The sequence below is a fragment of the Eleutherodactylus coqui genome, chromosome 1 (genome assembly GCF_035609145.1).
Source record: "Eleutherodactylus coqui strain aEleCoq1 chromosome 1, aEleCoq1.hap1, whole genome shotgun sequence".
In the NCBI taxonomy this organism is placed as follows: Eukaryota; Metazoa; Chordata; class Amphibia; order Anura; family Eleutherodactylidae; genus Eleutherodactylus; species Eleutherodactylus coqui.
In genome coordinates, this window is record NC_089837.1 from 128,389,889 (window position 1) to 128,413,755 (window position 23,867).

The 23,867-nt window shown below is 41.0% G+C and overlaps 1 protein-coding gene across 1 annotated transcript in view; it reads right to left on the bottom strand.

The window, feature by feature from the left end:
• The window catches only part of LOC136610626 (uncharacterized), a 209,558-nt gene extending 186,796 nt beyond the window's left edge, over positions 1-22,762 (bottom strand). The window contains exon 1 of the mRNA XM_066589840.1: positions 22,574-22,762. Within this exon, the coding sequence (XP_066445937.1) occupies positions 22,574-22,685 (112 nt within the window). The 5' untranslated portion in view covers positions 22,686-22,762. The remainder of the gene's footprint in view (positions 1-22,573) is intronic.
• Between the last annotated feature and the right edge of the window lie 1,105 nt (positions 22,763-23,867).

Below are 23,867 nucleotides of genomic sequence, written 5' to 3' on the forward strand. Positions count from 1 at the left end.
GACTGCTATGCACGTTAGACTCAGTACAAGCTAAGTATTGCTTTCCTGTTCTTTGTACAAATGCTCATGGCATGGAGAGCCAATTAGATAATTATTGTGCAGTGCATTCAAGCAGCAAAAAGAGGAGCCATTTACTCTTCCTCTAAACACATCCTATCTAGTCTCTTGTCCCTGCTGCTGCAATCATTTCACTTTAGAATAAATGAAGTATCCAGCGTAAGCACAGTAAAGTAGTTGCAAAACAGGAAACAAATTACCTCGCTGTTTTCCAAATTACCAACTGCTTGCCCCTTCCATTATCTCTTGGAAGATACTAATGACTTTATGCACAAGCAATTAAACCATTTAATCAGTTAAAAGAAAGCTCTGACACAAGACTGCATGCCAGGTTAACTGGGAATCCAAAACACACAGCCTCACACGTCCATATATCTGTATCTATCTATCTATGTATCTATCTCTCTATCTATCTCCCTATTTATCTATCTCTATCTGATCTCCTATCTCCTATCTATCTTATTGTCTATCTATCTATCTATCTATCTAATCTCCTATCTATCTATCTATCTATCTATCTATCTATCTATCTATCTATCTCATATTTATCTCTATATCTATCTATCTCATATCTATCTATCTCATATCCATCTATCTATTTATCTATTTATCTCATATCTATCCCTATATCTATCTATCTCATATCAATTTATCTATCTATCTGTATATATCTATAAACAGAGCTAGAGTTTAGAAAAAGTCACTTTACAATTGATTGTTCCATAAATAACACAATTCGTTTGTTATTTTACAGATATTTCTGCTTCGACACTCAATAATCTAATTACACTAATTTTTATTAAGTGAACTCAGTCTATTAATCCTCTAAAGTATGGTTGCTAAACCACAGACAAAAATACATAGGCGATCCATTTTATCATTTACCTCGAAACACAAAAGGGAAGCAACAAAACATGATTCAATTATTCAATTTGGGAACAAATGTCCCTGTCATTACCTGTAACAGGCAGAAGACTATGTAATTTACTGAATCCCACAGTTTCTAACACAAAGTAATTGCCTTTCAGTGACCATATAATTAAGTGATGCTACTGAAGAATACTGGATTGGCATTTTTGTTACACAAGGAATAAAGCTGGCAGTATCTGCTTGCAGGGCTAGTTCAATCACTCAGGGCTCATTCACACAGGCTACAAAATCATGCAGGAGTTAGCTGGGTGAAAAAATCGCAGCTATCCCATTCACACGATTGGGAACTGTGTGTTACAGCAAAAAAAGTGCTGGTGCTCCAGGAGGAGAGAGAGAGAGATGAAGGAAACCCCCGGGGAACACCCCCTTCCTCCGTGGGCTTGCCTTCATCTTAGCGGGGCTGGAGGTATATCACCATCAGCGGTGAAAGAGGGGTTACCTTGCAGGGCTACGCCTCTCTTGCCGCTGCTGGGGAATTTCTTCTTCTCCCCTGTAGGGCAAGTCCTCTCTAGCTGCTGCTGGGGAATTTATTCTTCTCCCCTGCAGGGGAACCATGGCCTCTGTGCTGCTGGGGAATTAAATACCCTTTGCCGGCTGCCTCCTATAGTCTCCAATAGGAGTCTATGGAGGCTTCTGCAATTTTCAGCCAAAAGATAGGTCAAGAGACTCAAGACCTTTTTTTTCACGCCGCAGGGAATTTCACTGGCTGAATCCTGCTCCTGATTTCCTATTTTTTTGTTATGAATTTTTGACGTGGCTAAAAATTGTTCATCTGAAGGTTTCCATAGAAAACAATTGGTTCTATAAGTCTCGATTGTTTTAAGCATGTAACTTAGCTGCAGTAATTCATTCATGTGAAGGAGGTCTCAGTATACATATATGCGCAATTTGAGTATTGTTTTTATTAATTAATACTATTTTTGCATGGTTAATACTTTTGCAATATAATGTTTGTTTTCTGGTGATAGATTCCTTTGATAGCATTCTGCCACCTGTCTAAGCATTGGAATGGTTTCACAGTGGAAACAAGCACCAGTAATCTATAACGTACATAACTTATATAAGAGATTTCCACTAGGTAGTTTGTAGACAGCAGTTGGGTACATTTAGAGTTGGATATATTAGCTTAAATATAATTTTCTGACCCAACTATAAAGAGTCACATAGGCTAGCACAGTTGACTATGATTATGAGTTGCAGGGCTAGAAATGGTAAATTTAGCTTCCATTTACATGTAACGATTATTGCTCAACATTTGTTCAAACAAATGAATTAGAGCAATAATCGTTCAGTGTGAATGTAAAAAAATTGCTCACTTGTCGTTCGCGGTTGTTTAAGCTGATTTTCCCGTCAGCTTAAACAACCTTGTTGGCTTGCTAGCTTCTCATCTTGTGTAAGTGCTCTCCACTCAGCGTTTCCCATAGGAGGTGAAGCGCTGAGCAAGAAGCAGACGAGAAACCCGCAAGCAGGCGAGAAGTTTTTTAGTTTACATCAGCACTTTTGATGACATCAGCTCTCGTACAGTCATTTAAAAGACTGTCGGCCCGTGTAAAAGGCCTTTAGACTTTGATGAATATTTCCAGAGATTTGAAAGGAATCTGTCACCATGAATCCTCCTTTCGAACTATTAGGCCTCCTTCCCACGAACGGATTTACGCCGCGTAAATCCGCGGCAAAAATCCGCTGCGTTGCCCGCAGCTATTAGGTTCTATTGAACCTAATAGCACAATGCTCACGATGCGTAATTCCACCGCGGAATTACGCACCGCGATTTCTCCCGTCCTCACCCGCAGCATGCTCTATTTGCTGCGGGTGAGGACGGGCTGTACGCGCTGACGGCTTCCATTGCAGTCAATGAAAGCCGTCCGTTCACGCTATCTCCCGCTGTAACCAGCGGGAGATAGCGTGAAAAAACGCTTCCCCACCTACCGCCGCAGCGTCATGTGACGCGGCCGGCGCGTCACGTGACACTGCCGGCCGCGTCACGTGACGCGGTGGGCGTGTCACACGACGCGACGGAGGTGGGCGGGGAAGCGGCTTCACGCTATCTCCCGCAGGTAAGTATAGGGGCTCTGGGGGGCGCCGTGATGGGCTTCACTGCGTAATATTACGCGGCGGAGCCCGTCACGCTCGTGGAAAGGAGGCCTTATAGTGTCTGGATAACTGAAGAGACACAGATTGCAGTGATATAATCATTACCTCTGAACTCACTTTCCATTCCCCACAGTAAGCCAGCAACTGGCCCTTGTTCTGTATGCTAATAAAGCATTAGGAGTCCTGCTTACTATTTCTCTGAGCTTAGGAGTCCTAGAAATGCATTATAATGCAGAGTATGACCAGTTTGCCGCCTTACTGTGGGGAAAAGAAAGGCAATTTGGATATAATTAAAATAGGGAGAGGTTTCATAGTGACAGTTTCTCTTTAACCCCTTGAGTGGCAGGTTTCCTACCACCCTGTCGTGCCCACCAGGGCAGGTTTTTTTAAATGGTCTAATCATTGAATTTCAACTAATTTTGCAGTTGCGTCTCAAGAGCCATAACTTTTTCATTTTTCCATTGACATGGCCATATGAGGGCTTGTTTTTTGCGGGACAAGTTGTGATTTTTTAAACAGGGGGGAGGAAAAAAAGAAATGGGGAAAAAAGAAAAAAAGGGGCCATGTCATTAAGGGGTTAAATAATGTATTAACTTCCTTCTCTGGGTCATTACGACGCACGGATACCACATGTGTGATTTGTATTTTTGATTTTTTACAAAGTAAAGGGAGACAAGTGTTTTTTTATTTTTTTAATAATTTTTTTTTTTTTTTTTTTTGTCCCTTTAGGGGACTTCCACAGGGACCCATCAGGACCCCTGATCACATTCCGGGGGTCCGATGGTGACAGCCCTTTACATGCTGCAGTGACAGCCCTTTACATGCTGCAGTGACAGCCCTTTACATGCTGCAGTCACACAGACTGCAGCATGTAAAGGGTTAACACAGCAGAGATCGGAGGTTTTCTCTGATCTCTGCTGTAAGAGCTAGTACCTAGCTGTCCTCTGACAGCTAACAACCAGCTCTCCCTGCCACAGAGACCATCGGCTTGCTTCTGACAAGCCGATGGTCTCTATGGCAACTTGTAAACAAAGCAGGAGGTTGCCGACATGTCGGCAATATCTTCTGCTATTTTTTCAAAGCCCTTGCACTGCTCTGTGTGGATCTGTGCAGGCAGAGCACACTGTCACAGCTTGTGGCATTGTGCTCTGCAGCTCCCATAGTGATACATAGCCCGGAAATCTTCCGGGGTATATCACTATGGGCAGTGGAGCTCGTCCCGGAAAATTTCCGGGCGTGCCACTCAAGGGGTTAAACAAAAAAAGTCATCTCATGGTCTTCAATTAAACTGCTGTATTTTTGTGTTACCTTTCTCACTGAAAGAAGCATTCTGGGTTTGTTTGTTTTTTAAGAAATCTATCACGGTGATACTGATCTTTGCTATGAAGTTCCTGGCTATGTATTCTGCACTTTTTCTTCCAACTTCCAGGTCACGGGCCCAACTCTCTGACAACACCCTGCGTTCTACACTTTTTTCGGGCAGATTTATGCCAATTGTCATAGAGATAAACTTCCCATAGCAACCAAGTAGTGCAGTTTTCATTTTGAAGGGCACAATACGTAATAAAGGCTGTTCCGTAATTGTTTGTTAATGACAGAAAGGTAGTTTTACTTTATGGGAGTTGCCATAAACCTGCCCATTTAACTGCAACACATGGGAAAGAGTCAGAGTGCTGGTGATGTGACCTAAAGGCTGGAAGAAAAGTGCAGAATATAAAGCCTGGTGGGGACAAGCTACAGAACTGTATTCTATACAGAAGAGGTCATTGATATTACATAGTAACATAGTTCGCTGGGCCGAATGAAGATGATGTCCATCTAGTCCAGCCTGTCTATCCTCCTGTGTTGATCCAGAGGAAGGCAAAAAACCCCAAGAGCAGAAGCCAATTAGCCCTTTTGGGGAAAAAATTCCTTCCTGACTCCCTAATGGCAATCAGACTGATCCCTGGATCAACCCCTAATATTTCCTACCTGCCTGTATACCTGGATTAACAATTAACCTAAGATTTATAACCTATAATATCCTTCCTCTCCAGAAGGATATCAAGTCCTCTTTTAAACTCCTCTATGGATTTTGCCATCACCACTTCCTCCGGCTGAGAGTTCCACAGTCTAACTGCTCTTACAGTAAAGAACCCCTTTCTATGTTGGTGATGAAACCTGCTTTCCTCTAAATGTAACGGATGCCCTCTCATTACTGTCGTAGTCCTGGGTGTAAACAGATCTTGGGAGAGATCCTTGTATTGTCCCCTCATGTATTTATACATAGTTATTTGGTCTCCCCTTAGCCTTCTTTTTTCCAGAGTAAATAATCCCAATTTGGATAGCCTCTCTGGGTATTCCAGTCTCGTCATTCCATGTATTAGTTTGGATGGATTTCTAAAAAAAAGTAGAAGGTATGGCCTTTTTGGTTCCATGAAGACAACTTCTGGCCAAACGTATCCAAACAATAGATGGGTTACTGGGTCCAGAGACTACAGCATATGTTGTGGACAAAGACATCCTAATTGCATTGTGTATGTGCAGTTCGGGTGCATATAGCTGTATGTGTGACACAAATGGGTTAAAGACAGTCTTTCACCTTTGTCATATAAGCTCCAAAATAATAATAGTGGGCTTATAGGAAATCTGGCACTGAGTTTGGTAATGCATCTCTTATACTTAACTTCCTCATATATTTTATACTGTACAATAACAACCATGATACTCTGCACAGCCAGGCCAACATGTATTATGGTAGTGTTGCTAATATCAATTGTCCATAGGGGTCCTTGACTAACACTGGTGAGGGACATAGAATTTTAATGAATAAAAGGTTTTGGGGCATGCAACTTAAGTTATCATCATTTCTTTGTTTAGGCTGTCAAATTTAGTTAACAGATGAAAAAAATATTTACTGTAGGAGAGGAAGCATTTATTTCCTGGCCAAACTTTAGAACAATCATAGCCTTTTTACAATTGAAATAAGAAACTAGAAAGTGATTGTCACACTTCCCTAAATTCTCCACAAGCATTGTCTCTTCAATTGACACGATCCATTAAGAACTACAAGACTTTCCTTCTTGCAACAAAGAAACATGGAAAACAGACAAAATAAACTAAAGAACACACAAAATCTGGATTCTTTTTATTGCTATTGTAATTTGCAGACTCTTTCATTTAGAAACTTTGCTGAATGAACTACATAAGGGCACAAATTAGAAAGCAACCACTTCCTGTTTAACAACTTTATGAATAGTACATAGTTTAAAAACCAACTCATGTTAATTACCACTTGGAAGCATTTCAATGTTCAGTCAGAGCTTCTTCTAGTGAGATGTAATAATACTACGCATGTTTTAATTTGTCTGAAAGAATAAATACATTCTTTTTCAATAAAAATATTCAAATATGCAAAAAATTAGCTGCAAATAGAAGCATTCTGGGTGTATTCCGACTTGCAGGTAAGTTGCTGCGGGTTCCTTTCAGTTGTATTCCTGCTGTTCATTTCTGTTTTGCTTGGCTGCTCGGTTTGTCTCTCTAGGGGTTCCTAAAGGGGCAATCAAGGCCTCAGATGAAGACCGTGGGGCTGTCTCTATCGAGACGATTACTCTGCTTCAAGGCAGGGACCCTTCACCCCCATGCTAGGTTAGGGCCAGGCTTCCTTCTCCCTGGAGTGGTGCAACCGTTCAGCATAACATGGTATATGGCTATTTCCCACTGTGCACGTGCCCTATCGCCATGCTTTGTGTATTACGCAGGTGTCGCACAGGCTTTACATTTGGGTTACGTTTTTCAGTTGTGGTGCGCACTGTTCTTCAGTGCATAAATCTATCTACTACAGTAGTTGTTAACATCACCCTGCCTCCGTGCTGAGTGTGGTGCTTGTGAGATGCACGGACGTGACAATTAGTGATCAGTGAATGTTTTCAAAAAGTTTCAGAAGTTCACCAAAACACCCTAAAATTAGTGAATAACGCTGCATAAGAGTCCCAAAAAAACCCATATTATACGCAGAATGTTATACAGGGCTTTTATGGCTCTTGGACAGTGTTATACACCAGTGTTCAGGACTAGTGGTGAGCGAACCGTAGAATCCTGTTTCGGGTAGAACTTTACTAAAAGCCTGGTTCATGTTTGTACTAAACCAAACTTACAAAAATAGGATTCTACTGTTTCAGTTCGCTCAACACTATTTAAAGGGGTTTTCCCACTACCTAAAATTGCTTCACAGCCACTCTGTACTTCCTAGTTGCTGCTGACCAGGACATGTGACTGCTGCAGCCAATCACTGCAGCGTATATCGGCTGCCGATTTCACGGTCGGCATATATACGCTACCATCTGATGCATTGGATTGCAATGCATCAGATCACACAGGCGTATTCCCGCAGCGTAAAAGCATCCGGCCGGCCAATATAGCACCGGGCAGCAAAGATAGTCCTGGAACTACCTTTCTGCCCAGAATACGTCGGCCGGTGCATAGATTCTTATGGGAGCCAATAAGACAGCAGCAGGTGAAGGGAGTTTAGTAGCATGACTGCTATTACTGACTCCAATTACAAACAGCCGGAGGGGAGGAGAGAGGAGGTGAGCTGACGAGGGGGAGGGAAGGGGGAGACCCAATGGCATTGCGGCCTCAGCCTATATGTGCCGGCCCGGGGTTATCTAAACGGGCACACAGACGTTAGATTTGTTCACACGTTTTACGACGCCAGTGGGCGCATGTAAAAAACGCCTATGGCCATGTGAAAAAGCCCTTATGCTGCATTCTAGTTATAACTCCATATAATGTAAAGCCATTAACAAATATGAAATGGACAAATTGAGATCAGTACAGCAGCTGCCCAATTATTCCAATGGCATTGGATTTAGATGGATTATTTTACACCTGCCTTCAAAGAGTACACCATGTGGACATGTGGACATGTGGACGGTTTCCTAATCACCCTGTGTTGCATAATCCTTTATAAGGAAGTTCATTAAAAAAAAACATAAGTACATGGATGTTCAGAAAATAATGACTGAAATGCACTCTGCCCTATACATTTATGAATATGCTAACATGTTACCTCACGCGACAAAAGGTCTGTGATTTCACAATGACCTTAAATCACCTACAGTTTAGGACATTCATTATGGAGCACAGTCAACGGACGTTTAATTGTGGAGTGGAGAACATATTTTTAAATAGAATAATTATTCCTAATTATTTTGTTGGACACATTGTATACATTTGGGGTGTATTTACTACTATGCTGTACTTGTCCTAGGTATAGGCCTGTCCACGCTTTTACCAACACAATACACTAACACAAAGGTAAATCTTAATTCAGCAAAATTGGACTTAGGGCTCAGTCACACGGGCGCATCGGCACCCGTACGCCGGCGTGTCTCTCCAGCGCTGATGAAAGAACACATGACCGGCAATGAAGCCAGTCACATGTTCTTCCTCCTGACGCTGCAGAGAGACGGCCGTCTGCAGGTACAGTGGTCTGCTGACTGCAGTAACACGGGCGCTGATGCGCCCGTGTGACTGAGCCCTCAATTGTAAATATTCCTGGTCACATTTCTAAACAGAATAGAGCAGTTCAGTAGCAAGGTCCATATTTCCCTATTGTCCTAGTTGAAGACATGGTACATGCTATGCTGCTCATTTCAAACCGCCTGCTTGTTTCCCGTATGGTAATATAAGTAAAGTTAAAGAATTAATGAGGTTGTCCCATTTGAATAATCCTCTTTTAATATACAGCCTTAGAGTTGATCACTGATGTTCCACTGCTATCACCTATGAAGCTGACAATTCCTACACATTTAAACCTAAAGGTAGGCTGCAGAAGAAGTGTGTAGGTACCTATTTAATACACAATCACAAAGAATCTGCCAAAGTGTGTGCCAATGTACACAATAGTTTTCCATTATGGCTAATACATCCTGAGCATGGGATCCCTTCTTGACATCGATATGTCCTAAAAGAGTGGATAGACAGAGGTGGCCTGATAGGACAACCGTTTTAACCCCTTCCCATCACAGCCTTTTTCCCCCCTATTTTTGTTTTTTCTATTTGCTTTCAAAAAAGTCCTCATTATTTTTCATCTCTTCATTTAACTGTTACATAGCCACATCAGGATTATTTACATTTTTATAGTACCATATAATATATTAGACAACATTTAAAAATTTCTAAGTGAGGTGAATTTTCCCATTTTATTTGTGTGTGGGGGGGGGTCGGGTTGGGGGGTGCTACAGCTTGAAAAAGGTTGTATACACTGCCAAAAACATTGCACTTTGTTGTTACTGGGTTTTGCAAATAAAGCAGATTACTGGAAGTTCTGGATGTGTTCCTAGTGATGTTGTGACCTCTTTTCCAGTATATAGGCTAAATAATGTGATAGTTTAATTGGACTTTTATGCCAGTTCTGTAATTTTTTTATGTGATGACTGGGATAAAGGTTTTTTTTTAATTACCGTATATACTCGAGTATTAGCCGACCCAAGTATAAGCTGAGTCAATAGGTTTTACCACAAAAAACTGGTAAAACATATTGACTCAAGTATAAGCCTAGCTATACTTGAGTATATACTAGGTAAAGAAAAAATGCAATACTCACCTCCAAGCCGGCATCTGTGTCCCCGGTGGTCTCCCCGGCGGTGCAGCAAGCTGCTTGAGAATTCTCCCGGCTGTCATCTTTTTGCTCGGCTTTGAATTCCCCCGTCGTCAGCGCTGTGTAAGTAAGCTCTGTGATTGGATCAAGCACTAGCCAATCACAGCTGGCGCTCGATAAACCAATCACAGCCATTCAGTGATGTCATCCACTAAATGGCTGTGAATGATCGAGCGCCGATTGTAATTGGCTGGCCCTCAATCCAATCACAGCGCTTACCTACACAGCGCTGATGGCGGGGGAATTCAAAGCTGAGCATGGAGATGATAGCAAGGAGAATTCTAAAGGAGCTTGCCGCACCGCCGGGGAGACCATCACGTTGGGGACACAGACGCAGGCTGGGAGGTGAGTATTGCAGGGGTGTTATTGTTGTTTGTTTGTTTTTTACCTCACTCGAGTATAAGCCGAGGGGAGCTTTTTTAGCATTAAAAAATGTGCTGAAAAGCTAGGCTTATACTCGAGTATATATGGTAATATGTTTTGACTTTGCATTATTTAAAATATGTTTATATAAATCATTTTAACTTTTTTTATTTGCTATGGGTGACTCGAACTAGTAATCATCTCACTGGATGTACAATATACTACAATAGTTTGGTATTGCATTGTATAGTACATATAATATATTCCTATTAAGCCTTGTCACAGGCAAGGCTTAATAGGAAAAAAATCTATGGCAGGCCTATGTACCTTTACAAGGCTCTAGGCTGCCATGACAACCAAATGGAAGCCCACAATTTCATTATGGAGGTGCTGATTGGGAAGCAGAGGAAGCCACCTCCCTCTGTCAGGTCATGTAAATACTACTGTCAGCATTGGCAGCAGCATTTAAATGGTTAAACAGCCAGGATTGGATCTCCTCCACTCTAACAGTCAACAGTGCTAACCACTGAGCTACCATGCTGCCCATGCTCCACTACTTTTGCACACTGAGGCTGAATTACCATAGGTCCGGCATTCCAGCTTTTTTGTCCCTCTAGCATTGTAGTTAAACCCTATAGGAAACATGCTAAAACTGATCACGTAGTTTTCTTTTGGACAGTTCATGCCATCTGGTGCATCAGGCTGGATGCCGATTGCCTCACTGTATTGGACAGGAAAAAATTGTATTCTGCATTTTTATGATCAGCTATAAACACTGGACCTGTGCAAAACGTACCCGAAAATTACATCATTTGTTCACAGCTCCAGTATGAAAATATTGGCTGGACAAAACTGATATATGGGAAAACAGGCTAAACAGTGTTTAAAAAATTAGTTTTAGTGTCACCATATTCTGAAAACCAAAACTTGCTTATTTTTCCGTCAATAGGAATTCACGCTTGCTTGTTTTTCTGAGATAAGTTGACATTTTCACTAGTACCATTTTGGGGTACATACCACTTTTTGGATGATTTATTAATTCAATTCTTATGGGAGGTGAGATAAACGAAAAATAATAATTCTAGCATTGCTTTTAGTTTGCTTTTTTATGGTGTCCATCATGTTGGTTTAATAATATGTTCATTTTATAGTTCAGGACATTACGGTAATACCAATTATGTGCATTTTTTGTTCTTTTAATTTTATTACATAACTAGCAGAATTACCTGGCTTCCCATGGATCTGTTTTGTGTAACTGTTTGTTGTTTGTGTGTGTGGTTAAAAATTTGGTTTCTTACTGATATGTAGCCAACATATCCAATAAAATAAACATTTTGCTAGAAAATATAATAATTCTTATGGTGAGAGATTATTTATCTAAGCAAAAAACATATTATTAAACAGTTCAACAATTTTGAATATTTGTATAAATTTAAGGATGAAAAAGGGAAGTGAACAAAAGTGGCATTTTAGGAGTGTTAAAGGGGCTGTCCCGCGGCAGCAAGTGGGTCTATACACTTCTGTATGGCCATATTAATGCACTTTGTAATATACATCGTGCATTAATTATGAGCCATACAGAAGTTATAAAAAGTTTTTTACTTACCTGCTCCGTTGCTGGCGTCCTCGTCTCCATGGTGCCGACTAATTTTCGCCCTCCGATGGCCAAATTAGCCGCGCTTGCGCAGTCCTGGTCTTCTGCTCTCTTCAATGGAGCCGCTCGTGCAGAATGCAGGCTCCGTGTAGCTCCGCCCCGTCACGTGCCAATTCCAGCCAATCAGGAGGCTGGAATCGGCAATGGACCGCACAGAAGAGCTGCGGTCCACGGAGGAAGAGGATTCCGGCGGCCATCTTCACAGGTAAGTATAGAAGTCACCGGAGCGCGGGGATTAAGGTAAGCGCTCCGGTAAGCTTTCTGTACGTCCCTGCATCGGGGTTGTCTCGCGCCGAACGGGGGGGGGGTTGAAAAAAAAAAAAAACGTTTCGGCGCGGGCAACCCCTTTAAGCGTTGCAAAAAGCTTACAGGTGCCTCTATGTAGGCATTGGAAGTTATTCCAAGGATTTATGCCAGCGAGGGCTTTCCGGGGTGCGATGTAATTTTTCGCTAAAATCAGCACACCTAGTAGTGTGAATGGATGGGGAAATGCTAATTAAGCACGGGACTTGATCGCGGAAAATCGTCTATTCATGTGAATTTATGGCGTTGATGAGAGAACGCAAAAACGCATACGCTCATGTGAAAGAGCCCTAAGCCCCAAACACAAACATGTTTCGAGTGCTGTCAGTCTCCTTAATTGTCGCCAATGATTGAGGACATGTCTAGTATTTTTAATGCATTTGTTTTGGTGGTTCCAGTGTTTCCTAGATTGTACCATGTTATGAATAAAGAAACAGTCGTCAGTCCATGAAGCTGGATGTTTTTCTTCTCTCCTGATTCATGGCCTGTCTATGTATGATCTATGCTTCAACTTCACAGATGTCAGCACAGCTTAGACTGGTCATGCTTTCTCTACTAAAAGATATAGTAAGATGGCAGACCTGGGGGTCATTGTTAGATCATCACTCCATAGCAAACCACCAAAAACACACATTTATGTCATGGGAGAAGGGTGATGGGGCAATAGAGGGAGTCCCCTCATTCTATTTAAGCATCTCCCATTTTATGTAGATTCGAAACCAATAAAAGGGTAAGAGAAAGCACACACTATTCACACCACCCTTGCTACTGAACTATTAGTAATAGCTTTAAACTAATATAGTATTACAGTAATATTTTTGGCTTGCTAATGACTGGGATTTTATGTGGTATTTCTAATTATGGAGAAATAAATCAAAGATTGCAAAAATAAACCTACATGCAAATAACGATATCTATAGAAAACGGCAAAGTAAGCAAATTGTTAATGAGGAAAGAGATAAAGTGAAGGGGTTTTGTGGTTTGGTTATGTTAGAGAACACATCTCAGATATCCTTTAAGAAAACCTCAGCCTGCCAGCTCATGGAGTTAATGAGCATTCAAGGCATAATTTACCTCTTTAATAGGAAGCTATATAAAATTCAGGAGGATAGTGGACCTTACAAGGTGAAGGGGACATTTTAACAAACATTCTTTATAAGTCAACATTTCAGAAACTAGTTTGCTGATCCAACTAGGAAATTTTCAAGTTTTACTATATTATGGGAAATGTTAGAAGTCTGTGGATATAGGTACACTTCTGATGCTAAATGTTGCAGATAAATACCACAAAGTTATTTATTGCTGTTACATTATAATGAGATACAGAAATACTGTAGGTATTAATCAGCATATCATTTACATGTGTAATCTCAGATGTAAATCAAATCCTTCATGCACGAATTCACACTAAACACCCTATTTAACACAACAAAGTAGGGTTTGTTCAGAATCTATTTAATAGGGCAGTGGGGTTGCCCCATAAAGACAACGTCAGTTAGGCATACAGGTTCCCCTCTTGCGATCCCTTCTATTTTTGGCTCCAGTTACGGATAATGTATTGACCATTTACCATACATTGGAATGAGCACTATGCTATGTTATTCTCACAGCTGTTACAGCTAATCTCTGGGGGTTCAGCTCATCACCAGAGCAAGTAGGTTTTGCTTTTATTTACTGTGGGTGTTCTACATTATATTTATGACATCAGTCTAAGATCTGTGGAATAACACTATATATCTGTACTGTAGGTCTTTTCTAGAGATACAAAGTGCTACTCTGTTCTAACTCTAGAGCACCCCAAAATGTTATGATTTTTTTGTGAGGGGAGGGCATCAACTAGAAAATACTGTTGGTCATTAGAAGATGAGATATAAAATGGAATTAAATAGGATAAATTCAACTTTGGGTGAATTGTGCTATCCCATCTAGACAACCCCCTCCCACTGAGGACTCGGTGAGCAGCTGAACCTCTGAGTGATTATCTGTAATAGCTGTGGAAGGTTGAGGATAAATATACCCATACCTGGTAGCCATTCCAATGTATAATAAATGGTCAACATACTGCTTAATTTTATTTATTATACAGTATATGATTTATTAACATCTTTGCACAGCTATAGGGGCTGCAATTAATAGGATGGTGACCCTGATTTGTTGTTTGTGTTTTAATTGTTTATATTGCTTTTGTCCTGGTTTACCTAGAATAAATTATTTATGGGAGAGCCCTTCGTGTGGTATGTCATTTTTTTCTTTGTGCAATATACTATAGGTAGCAAATATAGGCAGCCTCCAGAATTATACCGCCATTGCTTAGTATATCTTTTCCTTGATTCCTTTTGCTTGACTTCTTATGGCATTCTATATATGAGTATAATGTGGTACACGATGATTGTGTCTGTGATTGGGGAGCAGGTTTCTATTATGTTACAAGACAAATCTAGTGACTGACCCAGACAGAAAATATTTTAAAATTAATTTGAATATCAAAATACAACATGTGACTTTCACAGCAAAACCCTTTCAGATTATTACTATAGTATCAGTGCATTCTGCACTTTTGTGTATTAGTAATTCGAGCAATTAGAAAAAAACAAGGTAAAAATAAACTGAAATTGCCATAAATTAGAGTAAAAGTTTTGCTGTGATAGATAACTGAGAATTTCAAAAATACACAGTAGATGACACAGACCTAGATAGCTTTTATTATACTTTTTGCGCAGTCTAATATGCATGTTATCACACAATAGCAATCTTCCATAATTTTAACTCTTTCTGGCTCCAGAGGTGTAACCTAAAACTCCTGAGCTTAATGCAAATCCTGTTGCAAGACCCGCAAGCTATCATGTGCTATATATTATTTTCCTGGTGCCTTTAATGTAGCAAAAGGCACCAGGTGCAGGACAGAATTGCTAAATCTTCACCCTTAGGGTATGCTCAATTGGGGTGCATTCATTCCAGGCTTTCCACGGCAAAAAAATCAGCAAGGGCCAAATCCGCTAATGGTGTGGATTTTTATGTGGATTTTCCGCGGGTTGCTGTGAAAAGCCACAACATAAATTGACATGCTGCAGATTTACAATCCACAGAGTATTTCAATTACATTGCATATTCTGCTGCAATTTTTTTAGCAAAACATGGTAGTGATCCTTGAGGCTACACCTATATTTGGTAAAAGATAGGAAATCAAGTCTTCTTTCTTTCTAATCCTATGTTAAAACCATGTGTCCTAAAAAGAGAACACTCTTCTCTCCTTGTCAAGGGATCTTTATTATAAAGACTAGTCCATGGCTGTATTCATAACTGCTCCAAACTACGGCATAACATGCAAATTGTTGCACAGCAGTAAGTGAAGCCCAGGCTTCTTAGGAGCCTATACAAGGCAGTGTAGGCATCCTTTGTAGACTAATCATATTATAGGTCTAGGATAGATTTACAATCAGATTTGCCACTAAGAACTCCATGTAATCTCAGTTGAAGACTGACACCATTTTATCTTCACACGATTCCCTGCCTCTCACACAAGTAATTCAGTCTCTTCCACATTGTCAGTTCTGACAGGCTGATTTAATCTACAGCCTCCTGCATGCTTCTGACCACTGTGCTGAGTCATTAACCTTGACTCACATAATTGAATTCAAGGTTGATTGCCTGTGACCCTGCTCGGTAAGGTCTTCAAAATGTACATATTCATTACGAGCTGCATTGCTAAACGGATTGCACAGGGAAAGCCATAGAAATCAGGTTACTTGGTATGCAGGGGGCGAGGAGGGCACTAATTGCATGTTTGACTTGAAGATTAGATTATGAAAAGTGAGAAAAAATTAAGATATGTCTTGGCCGTCTCACTATCCGTGTTTCCAATTGATATCCTATTAACATAATTTCTTACTTATGATCAATTTAAGATGACATGACTATAAATGTTATTTCAAATTATGAAATTTGTCATTAAGTCAATACTGTTGGATTTATGTTCAATACATTGTTCAGGCACTTGAAGCATTCGCCAATGTAGAATAACAGCCAATTCTTTGCTCATAAGGGGAAGCTACATTATGTTAAAGATGACACATTTATTGTGGAGTTAGTTTTTTATCAAGATATTACATGAAAAGCTTTTGAAAACTCCAAATTTTCTCCTCAAATTTTTATATAGAAGAGATAAATTAAAAAATTCAGCAAATTAGAAAATTATTGATTTTCAATCAGGAATTTGGTGTGCACACTGTATTGGAACAGTGACTTCAATGGAAGCCGTCCATGTGGGAACCACAGAGAAATGGAGCATGCTGCAAATTGTTTTCTGGACCAATAGGTCTGCAAAACAAATCAGCATGCTTTAATTCAGCTGCGGACGCCCATGTCTTCCTATGGGCAGCTTGAACTGTGGATCGCCCGCGCAGTTGCCCCGCACGGATTCCGCAATTCAAATTTGGATATTGGGCCTTAGAGTGGGTGCAAATTGTTCCAGTGGAACCAATCTAAAATCTTCAATAAACTCCATGTGTTAATGTGAATTGCATAGGGATTTTACTGTAGATTTTTTGCATTTAGGATGGTTTTATTCTTAGCATTTTTTGAAAAACAGGGCCATGTGAGCGTTGCAGCTAAGCACCAGCACACACTCTGGACACCAATTGGCTGTATGAGTCACATGTTCCATTTTTGGCTGGTTATCACTGCAGCAGCAAGAAGTAGAGAACAGTGTAGAGAACAGGAGTGGCAGGGGATTGGGTCAGTTGAGTGGGAAATCTTTCATGTTTTTCCACCACACAAAGCATGCTTCAGTTTTCTCCTAGATAACCCCTTTAAATCCCAGCTCTTTCTATGTTTAGGAGTCCAATAGGTGATTTCACTTAGAGATTGACAACTATGTACAGTGATAGAGCAATGGCTGTCAGTCACTGAATAGAACAACTCACTGGACTCCTAAGGATAGAGAAAAAGGATTGAAATAAATAAATTACAAGTTTTACATAATCTTTTCCCACAAAACTATATATAATTCTGCTCATCTCCTACAGCTCTATAACATGGTGACTACACATCAGATTGCATGTTCAATGTGACAAGTAAAGGGGTTGTCCTGTCATATGTAAATAAAGCTTACTGTGTAATGTGAAGCTATGCAATCTTCAAATATCCTTTGTGTTTTAATCTCTCATCATTTTTAACATGCCTGCTTGCTGTCAGTGAAGGCACTAGATTGTTTATGCATTTGAAAATGAGGAGGATTTCTAACAAAAAGTGTGATTAATGATTAAAGTTGAGCTAACCTAATCACTCCAACCCTGTATCAGGTCAAACATTACTAAAAGTTCGATTCACAGCAAACCCAAACCTTGGGTGATTCATCCCGGCCAAACCTACCAGAAAGAAGGTAGTGGTTCATCCTGGTCAAACTCACGAGAAGGAGGCTCGCTGGACTACCTGGGTGTCCACTTGATGAACACATATACATCCCTATATAGCCAAAATTACATCTCCCTCCTCCGCAAAACAAGGTTGCTCTTGAAAAGTTGGAGTCAGTACCACATATCCTGGATTGGGAGAGTCAACGCTATTATACTACTTTAAAGCTCTCCCGATTCAGCTGATGCCCCTTCAATTTGTCTGGAGTAACTCTGTTCCTAGGGTTTAACTGTCCACCCTGTTTAGACACAGGCGGAAAGGAGGATTGGGAGTTCCCAATTATGGAAAATATTACCTGGCGGCCCAGGTGGTTCAGTTGGCTCTATTACACTCCGACTATAACACTCCTCTTTGGGTATCCCTAGAAGCAACAGAAACTCACCCGCTTACTGTAGACTCCATACCATGGATACCGCCTAAACACAGACCTCCAATCAATAACCCCATTACGAATCACTCCCTTCGCGTCTGGGATGCCATAAAGTATTCAGGGAAATTTATATTTCCACACTTGCCCCTTATGCCACTCCTGCAGAACCCTATGTTCCCATCGGGAATGGAATAACCACAATCATTTGCAAACTGGACAAGAGCAGGCCTCACTAAAAGTATACCACTTGCTTTCTATTAACAGACCCACCCCATTCCCTACCCTAAAAGAAAAATATAATTTACCATCTGTAGGAGTGTTCAGATACCTACAACTAAAACATCTTACATCCTCTCTAATTAAGAATACGCACCCTCCATTGACTCTAACTCCATTCGAAAGATACTGTTATAAATACCCGCACACAAGAGGTCTCATTTCACAAATTTACTCTGGACTAGTGCATTCTTCCTATCCTACACAATTACCTTATGTCGTGCGCTGAGAAAAAGATCTAGGCAAAACTCTTTCTGAAGAGGACTGGACTCAGATATGGGAGTCAACTTATAGCAGTGTCAGAAACATATGTTAGAAACATCATTTAAAATCTTACTCCACTGGTACTTAATCCCCGACCAAATAGCGCACGCAGTACCCGGATACCCTCCGAATTGTTTTTGCGGATGCTCAGCATTGGGAGATATGTTCCACATTTGGTGGTCCTGTCCCCGAGCTAAGAGGCTATGGATTTGAGTATATTCTCTAATATATTCAGTCACAGGCCATACTATACGCAAAGACCCTTGAGAGGCTCTATTAAACAAGTGTATAGATAATATCCCCCCTGACTGTAGGAAACTAATTACCTTCTTTTTCCTGGCCACGAAACAAGTTATCACCCGTTTGTGGCGCAAAGGTTGCCTGGATTTTACAGAGGTCAAGCGCAGGATGGATTGGTACCTCATTAACGAAAAACTGACTTCCATTTTAGCTGATAGACATGGGAAATTCCTGAAAGTTTGGTCCCCATGAATGTAATATGCTACCCCTCCACAAGGTCACAGATCCCTAAACTCCCTGTGATGACAACAGCTGCAAAAAAACACCTATTACAACTCCACCTTATAGCCTGAAACTGCCCTCTGGAGTGTCTGCCCATTGGAATAACCTCCTTGTCTCTAGTATGCACCTCTCCTCTCCTTCCCTCCCCTTACCTATGCCCCCTTTCTTTCTGCTAAATTCAAGTTAGGCCCTGGCCAGGCCGCCAACAACATTCCAGTTTCAAGATTGGACCAGAACTCAAAAGAGAGGATTATGTTATACCTTGCTTTTTTGTTGTGTTCCCATTCTCTCTTCCCCCAATCTGTGTAATTGTGAATGGCATTTGTTCAGTATTAACGAAATTGCAATTCCTTCTAATAAAAATTACAGTGAAAAAAAAAACAAAGTCACTATAAGGAACCTACTAGAAGAAAGTTAGCACTCTTGCATTCCAACATTGGGGTCATATGTTCAAATCTGACCAAAATCAACATCTGCATGGAATTTGAATGTTCTCTATGTGTTTCATAATATTCACCTTTATTTACAATCTTCAAAACCAAAAACCTACAAAGAGTTGTCCTTTTGCTGCAAAACTCAGCGTGCAGTTACATTTCAGACAGATATGCAAATGAGTAGAGTTAGGGTTTGATTAGATGAATGGTCTTGCCACTTGATGCCCTAAAAGTGGTTCCACACATGGCCTAAAAAAAGGCTCTCAGAAGCTACTTGTGTGTAGCAAACCCCTTTTTCCACTTGTGTAGAGCTTGTTAACCGCTAGATGTCTCTAAAGATGCAGTTGAAGAGATATTGCTCAGTTAACAGAGTTTGAGAGGGGGGAGCATTATTAGAATGCGAGAAGCTGGATGGTCATATTGTCGATTTACCCCCCACCTGGGCTGTTCTGACCAGAGTGTTAGGAGGTGTTGGGACCAGTGGATGCTTCAGGCCATGCACACAAGCCAACCGGGCTTAGGGCGCCCTGCACAGACCACAAGTAGAAAAGATCATCTGATCATCCAACAAGCATAAGCGTCTCCAACTGTTTTGTTGTCCGCTATCCGGAGACAAGTGGCAGCATTATTACAGGCCTCTGTCAGATTTATCACCATTAGAACATGTATGGGACCATCTGGGAAGCCAAACGAGTTTGCACGATCTAGATACTCAGTCACAGCAAATGAAGACTTATATGCTGCAGAATACCATACGGAACTTGTATGACTCCATGCCCATCCGTATCACATCTTACATCCAAGCTAGAGGTGACCCAACAGAGTACTAGAGCCTCCCTTCAACTGTTCAGTTTTCTGCAATGAATAATTCTTTTGCTCTGATATTGTAATCACTTACTTATATCAATGCTACAATCACACAGAGAAAGCGTCATTTGATTCCGACAATTCCTTTTAGGTGCCTTATTTTTTTTGACAATAAGTGTATATAGTGCATACATATTACACAGCTCTTTACATCACTTGATATGTTTTGTCACACAGATGTTGTCAAATTTGAATCCATGATCCAAGGCAAGTGTGCTAACTGCTAACCACTGAGCCACCATGCTTCTCTTTCTGAGGAGTAAAAGAAAGAAGAAGGAGGAAGAGGCATTGTAGATAGCACTGTTACCTCAGGCCCTAGGTTCAAATCTGACCCAGGACAACATTTGTATGGAGTTTGTATGTTCTTCCTGAGATTTTTGTGGGCTTATTCCTCATAATAGTAATCAACTTTATATGGTGCATACATTTATTGAGGAGAATTAGGAAGAGGGGGAAGAGAAGAAGGAAGAGGAAGAAGAAAAAGTATGGTGGTTCAGTGTTTAGCACTATTGCCTTGCAGCACTGAGGTTCAAGTTCAAATCTAATCAAAAACATCTGTGAGACAGAAAAGATGAAATGTGTAATATGTATATGCTATATAAATAAAAGTGATTGTTATTAATCACAGGGTGTTACGGCACTCTGCCCCCCGAGCGCCAGTTGGGGTGCCCTGATCTCCCGCACCCCCACTGTCCCTGCCTACTTGCCTCGGCCCTGGCTAACCCCAGGCGGACAACTGGACGGCGGTCCCTGCCCTGGCTAGGGACCTGGCGACTGACAAGCAGGAAACATTTGTATGGAGTTTGTATGTTCTTCCTGAGATTTTTGTGGGCTTATTCCTCATAATAGTAATCAACTTTATATGGTGCATACATTTATTGAGGAGAATTAGGAAGAGGGGGAAGAGAAGAAGGAAGAGGAAGAAGAAAAAGTATGGTGGTTCAGTGTTTAGCACTATTGCCTTGCAGCACTGAGGTTCAAGTTCAAATCTAATCAAAAACATCTGTGAGACAGAAAAGATGAAATGTGTAATATGTATATGCTATATAAATAAAAGTGATTGTTATTAATCACAGGGTGTTACGGCACTCTGCCCCCCGAGCGCCAGTTGGGGTGCCCTGATCTCCCGCACCCCCACTGTCCCTGCCTACTTGCCTCGGCCCTGGCTAACCCCAGGCGGACAACTGGACGGCGGTCCCTGCCCTGGCTAGGGACCTGGCGACTGACAAGCAGGAAACTACCTAATGGGGGGAACAGAGTGCCGACAGAGGAGGCAGATGAATCAGACCAACAAAACATACAAGGCTGGAGATGGGACTCACAGGCAAACTGGCAGGGTGCTGGATAGCAACTAGTACTGACTGGGCCAGACTAGATTAGAGGCTAGCAGAACCAACACAAACAGACAGAGTAATAGGGGACCAGAGGGAGCTGACCGACAACTAGGGACTGGCTGAGGCGAACCGCAGACAGACTGGCTAGGTGCATGCAGAACCAATAACTGGCAATGAGCTCACTTCACTGCCAGTCTTTTAACCACAAGGTTCCGCCCAGGGGCGGAGAGTGGGAGGAGGCAACTCCGCCCACTGCTGTATAAGAAGAACGGAGGAGGGCGGGCGGCACCCTACGGGCGGACACGCCCATGCCGCCGCCCACAGCTGCTGGGATAACCTCGACACAGGGCTCCAGGCCGCCGGAGCTGACGCCGGAGCGACGCGCCGCGCTGTATGGTAACACAGGGAGAACATATAAACTCCATGAAATTGTTGTCCTTGGTCCTATTTGAGCCTACAAGCCCAGTGTTGCAATGCAACAGTGCTAACCACTGAGCCACAGGAGGTCTCCACCCTTACTTAAGAGGTATTGGTGAAGATCTGGTTCAGCTTGATCTTATTCGGACGAAATCAAACTGGCCAAATTTTCAAGAGTTTGAAAACTTTTCAAAAGTTTGCTCAACACTAATAATGATGAAGCTTTAGTTACTTAAGACTGGATGACCTCTTTAAGAAAGTCAAGATGGTAGCCACGGAAAAAAAAGTATTGACTTAAGAGTTAATGATATAACAATGTTACACAACTAATAACCAATTTTAATAAAATTCACATACTATAATGAAATGCCATGTTATTATATAAATGAAGTGATGTCACAGACAGGCACCCAAACAGAACAGCCCATCCTGATAATAGCAGTGTAGGCATAATATATATCCCTGAAATTCTTGCAAAGTATTACCTAAACTGGATATAATTGTAGAAGTGAGAAATATTTGGTTTATACAGAAAAAATCTAAGTGACTTTAATATGTGTTCTGCACCATCACAATACAACAGTGTGTCTACAAAGGACAACCAGTAGTAACTTGCATTAGTACAGCACTTACCATTGATATGTTTGGAACTTGAATAAGTAGTTTTTCTTCCCTTTTGCAATGGTGTCTGTTTACTATGACAACCACTGTGTAATTCTTCACCGTCTGCTGTTACCTTTTTCATTTTTACTTTTCCTTATTCCTGTACTTAGTCCCGTAAAACTCTTCCCAGCACCTTGGAGCTTTCTCCTCTCAGGGGACTTCTGGTTAGTCCAGTCTGTCATGTTATTGTGTAAAACATTTCCCATTGCCACCTGCATTGTCATTAGCGTTGTACTGCATGTTCTGTGTACACTATGTTACTAAGTTACATCTGATATTCATTGATGTTTGACAGCAGCACCTATTGTGGCAATTTAAACACATGTACCGTATGTGTACGACTAATACTCGCTACTCTACCAGTTTTGTACGGATTAGTTTTCCAACAGACAAGATTATATGGGTAGATCACTCATTCTTTCATATGTAACAGGGCAGTGAGAATATTATTCGTTTTAAATAAAGTTTCACCTGGAGAACCAAGGCATGTTGTAATTGGGCAATTATTTGGTCCACTGCAAACTTTAAGGTTATTTGTAACAACAATCATCTGTTGTAAATAAGATAAAAATATGGATTATTTGGTCAGACACACATAAATATATAGACAACACGTTGAACAACATAAAACTACAATATGTATAAGCAGGAAAATTGTGATTATAAGAGTATGACTTAAAAGGAATCTGTCAACCCAATCATGCTGTCCATTCTGCATGCATCATATTATAGAGCAGGAGGAGCTGAGCTGATTGATATATAGTTTTATGGGGATTCAGTATAAGTTGCATTCTATTCATTTAAACCTCTGCACATTTTAAGCTGAACAGTCCAATGGGCGGAGCTATCAGTTACCTGATAGGACCGCCCACTCAAATGTTCAGCTCAGAATGAGCAGATATTTAAATGTAAAAAATGCAATTTATGCTGAATTTTTCCCTATAAATCTTTATATCAATCTGCTCAGCTCCTCCTGCTGTATAATATGATGCATGCAGAATGGACAGCATATTTGAGCTGACTAATTCCCTTTAAGACTCATGCTCACAACAACACTGTGGAGCCATACAACTTCCGAGATGTATGAAACTGTATTATGAACCCTATAAACCTCTATGGAGCTAAATCCCTTTTCTTGTTTAATTCTATATAAATCTGGAATATTCCATCCGACTCTGTAGTATGGAGGCATTCTTCACTAGAAATATTGCTTCTAGGAGAAAATAGCTCCGTAATACATTGTCATAATGAGCACCATATAGCA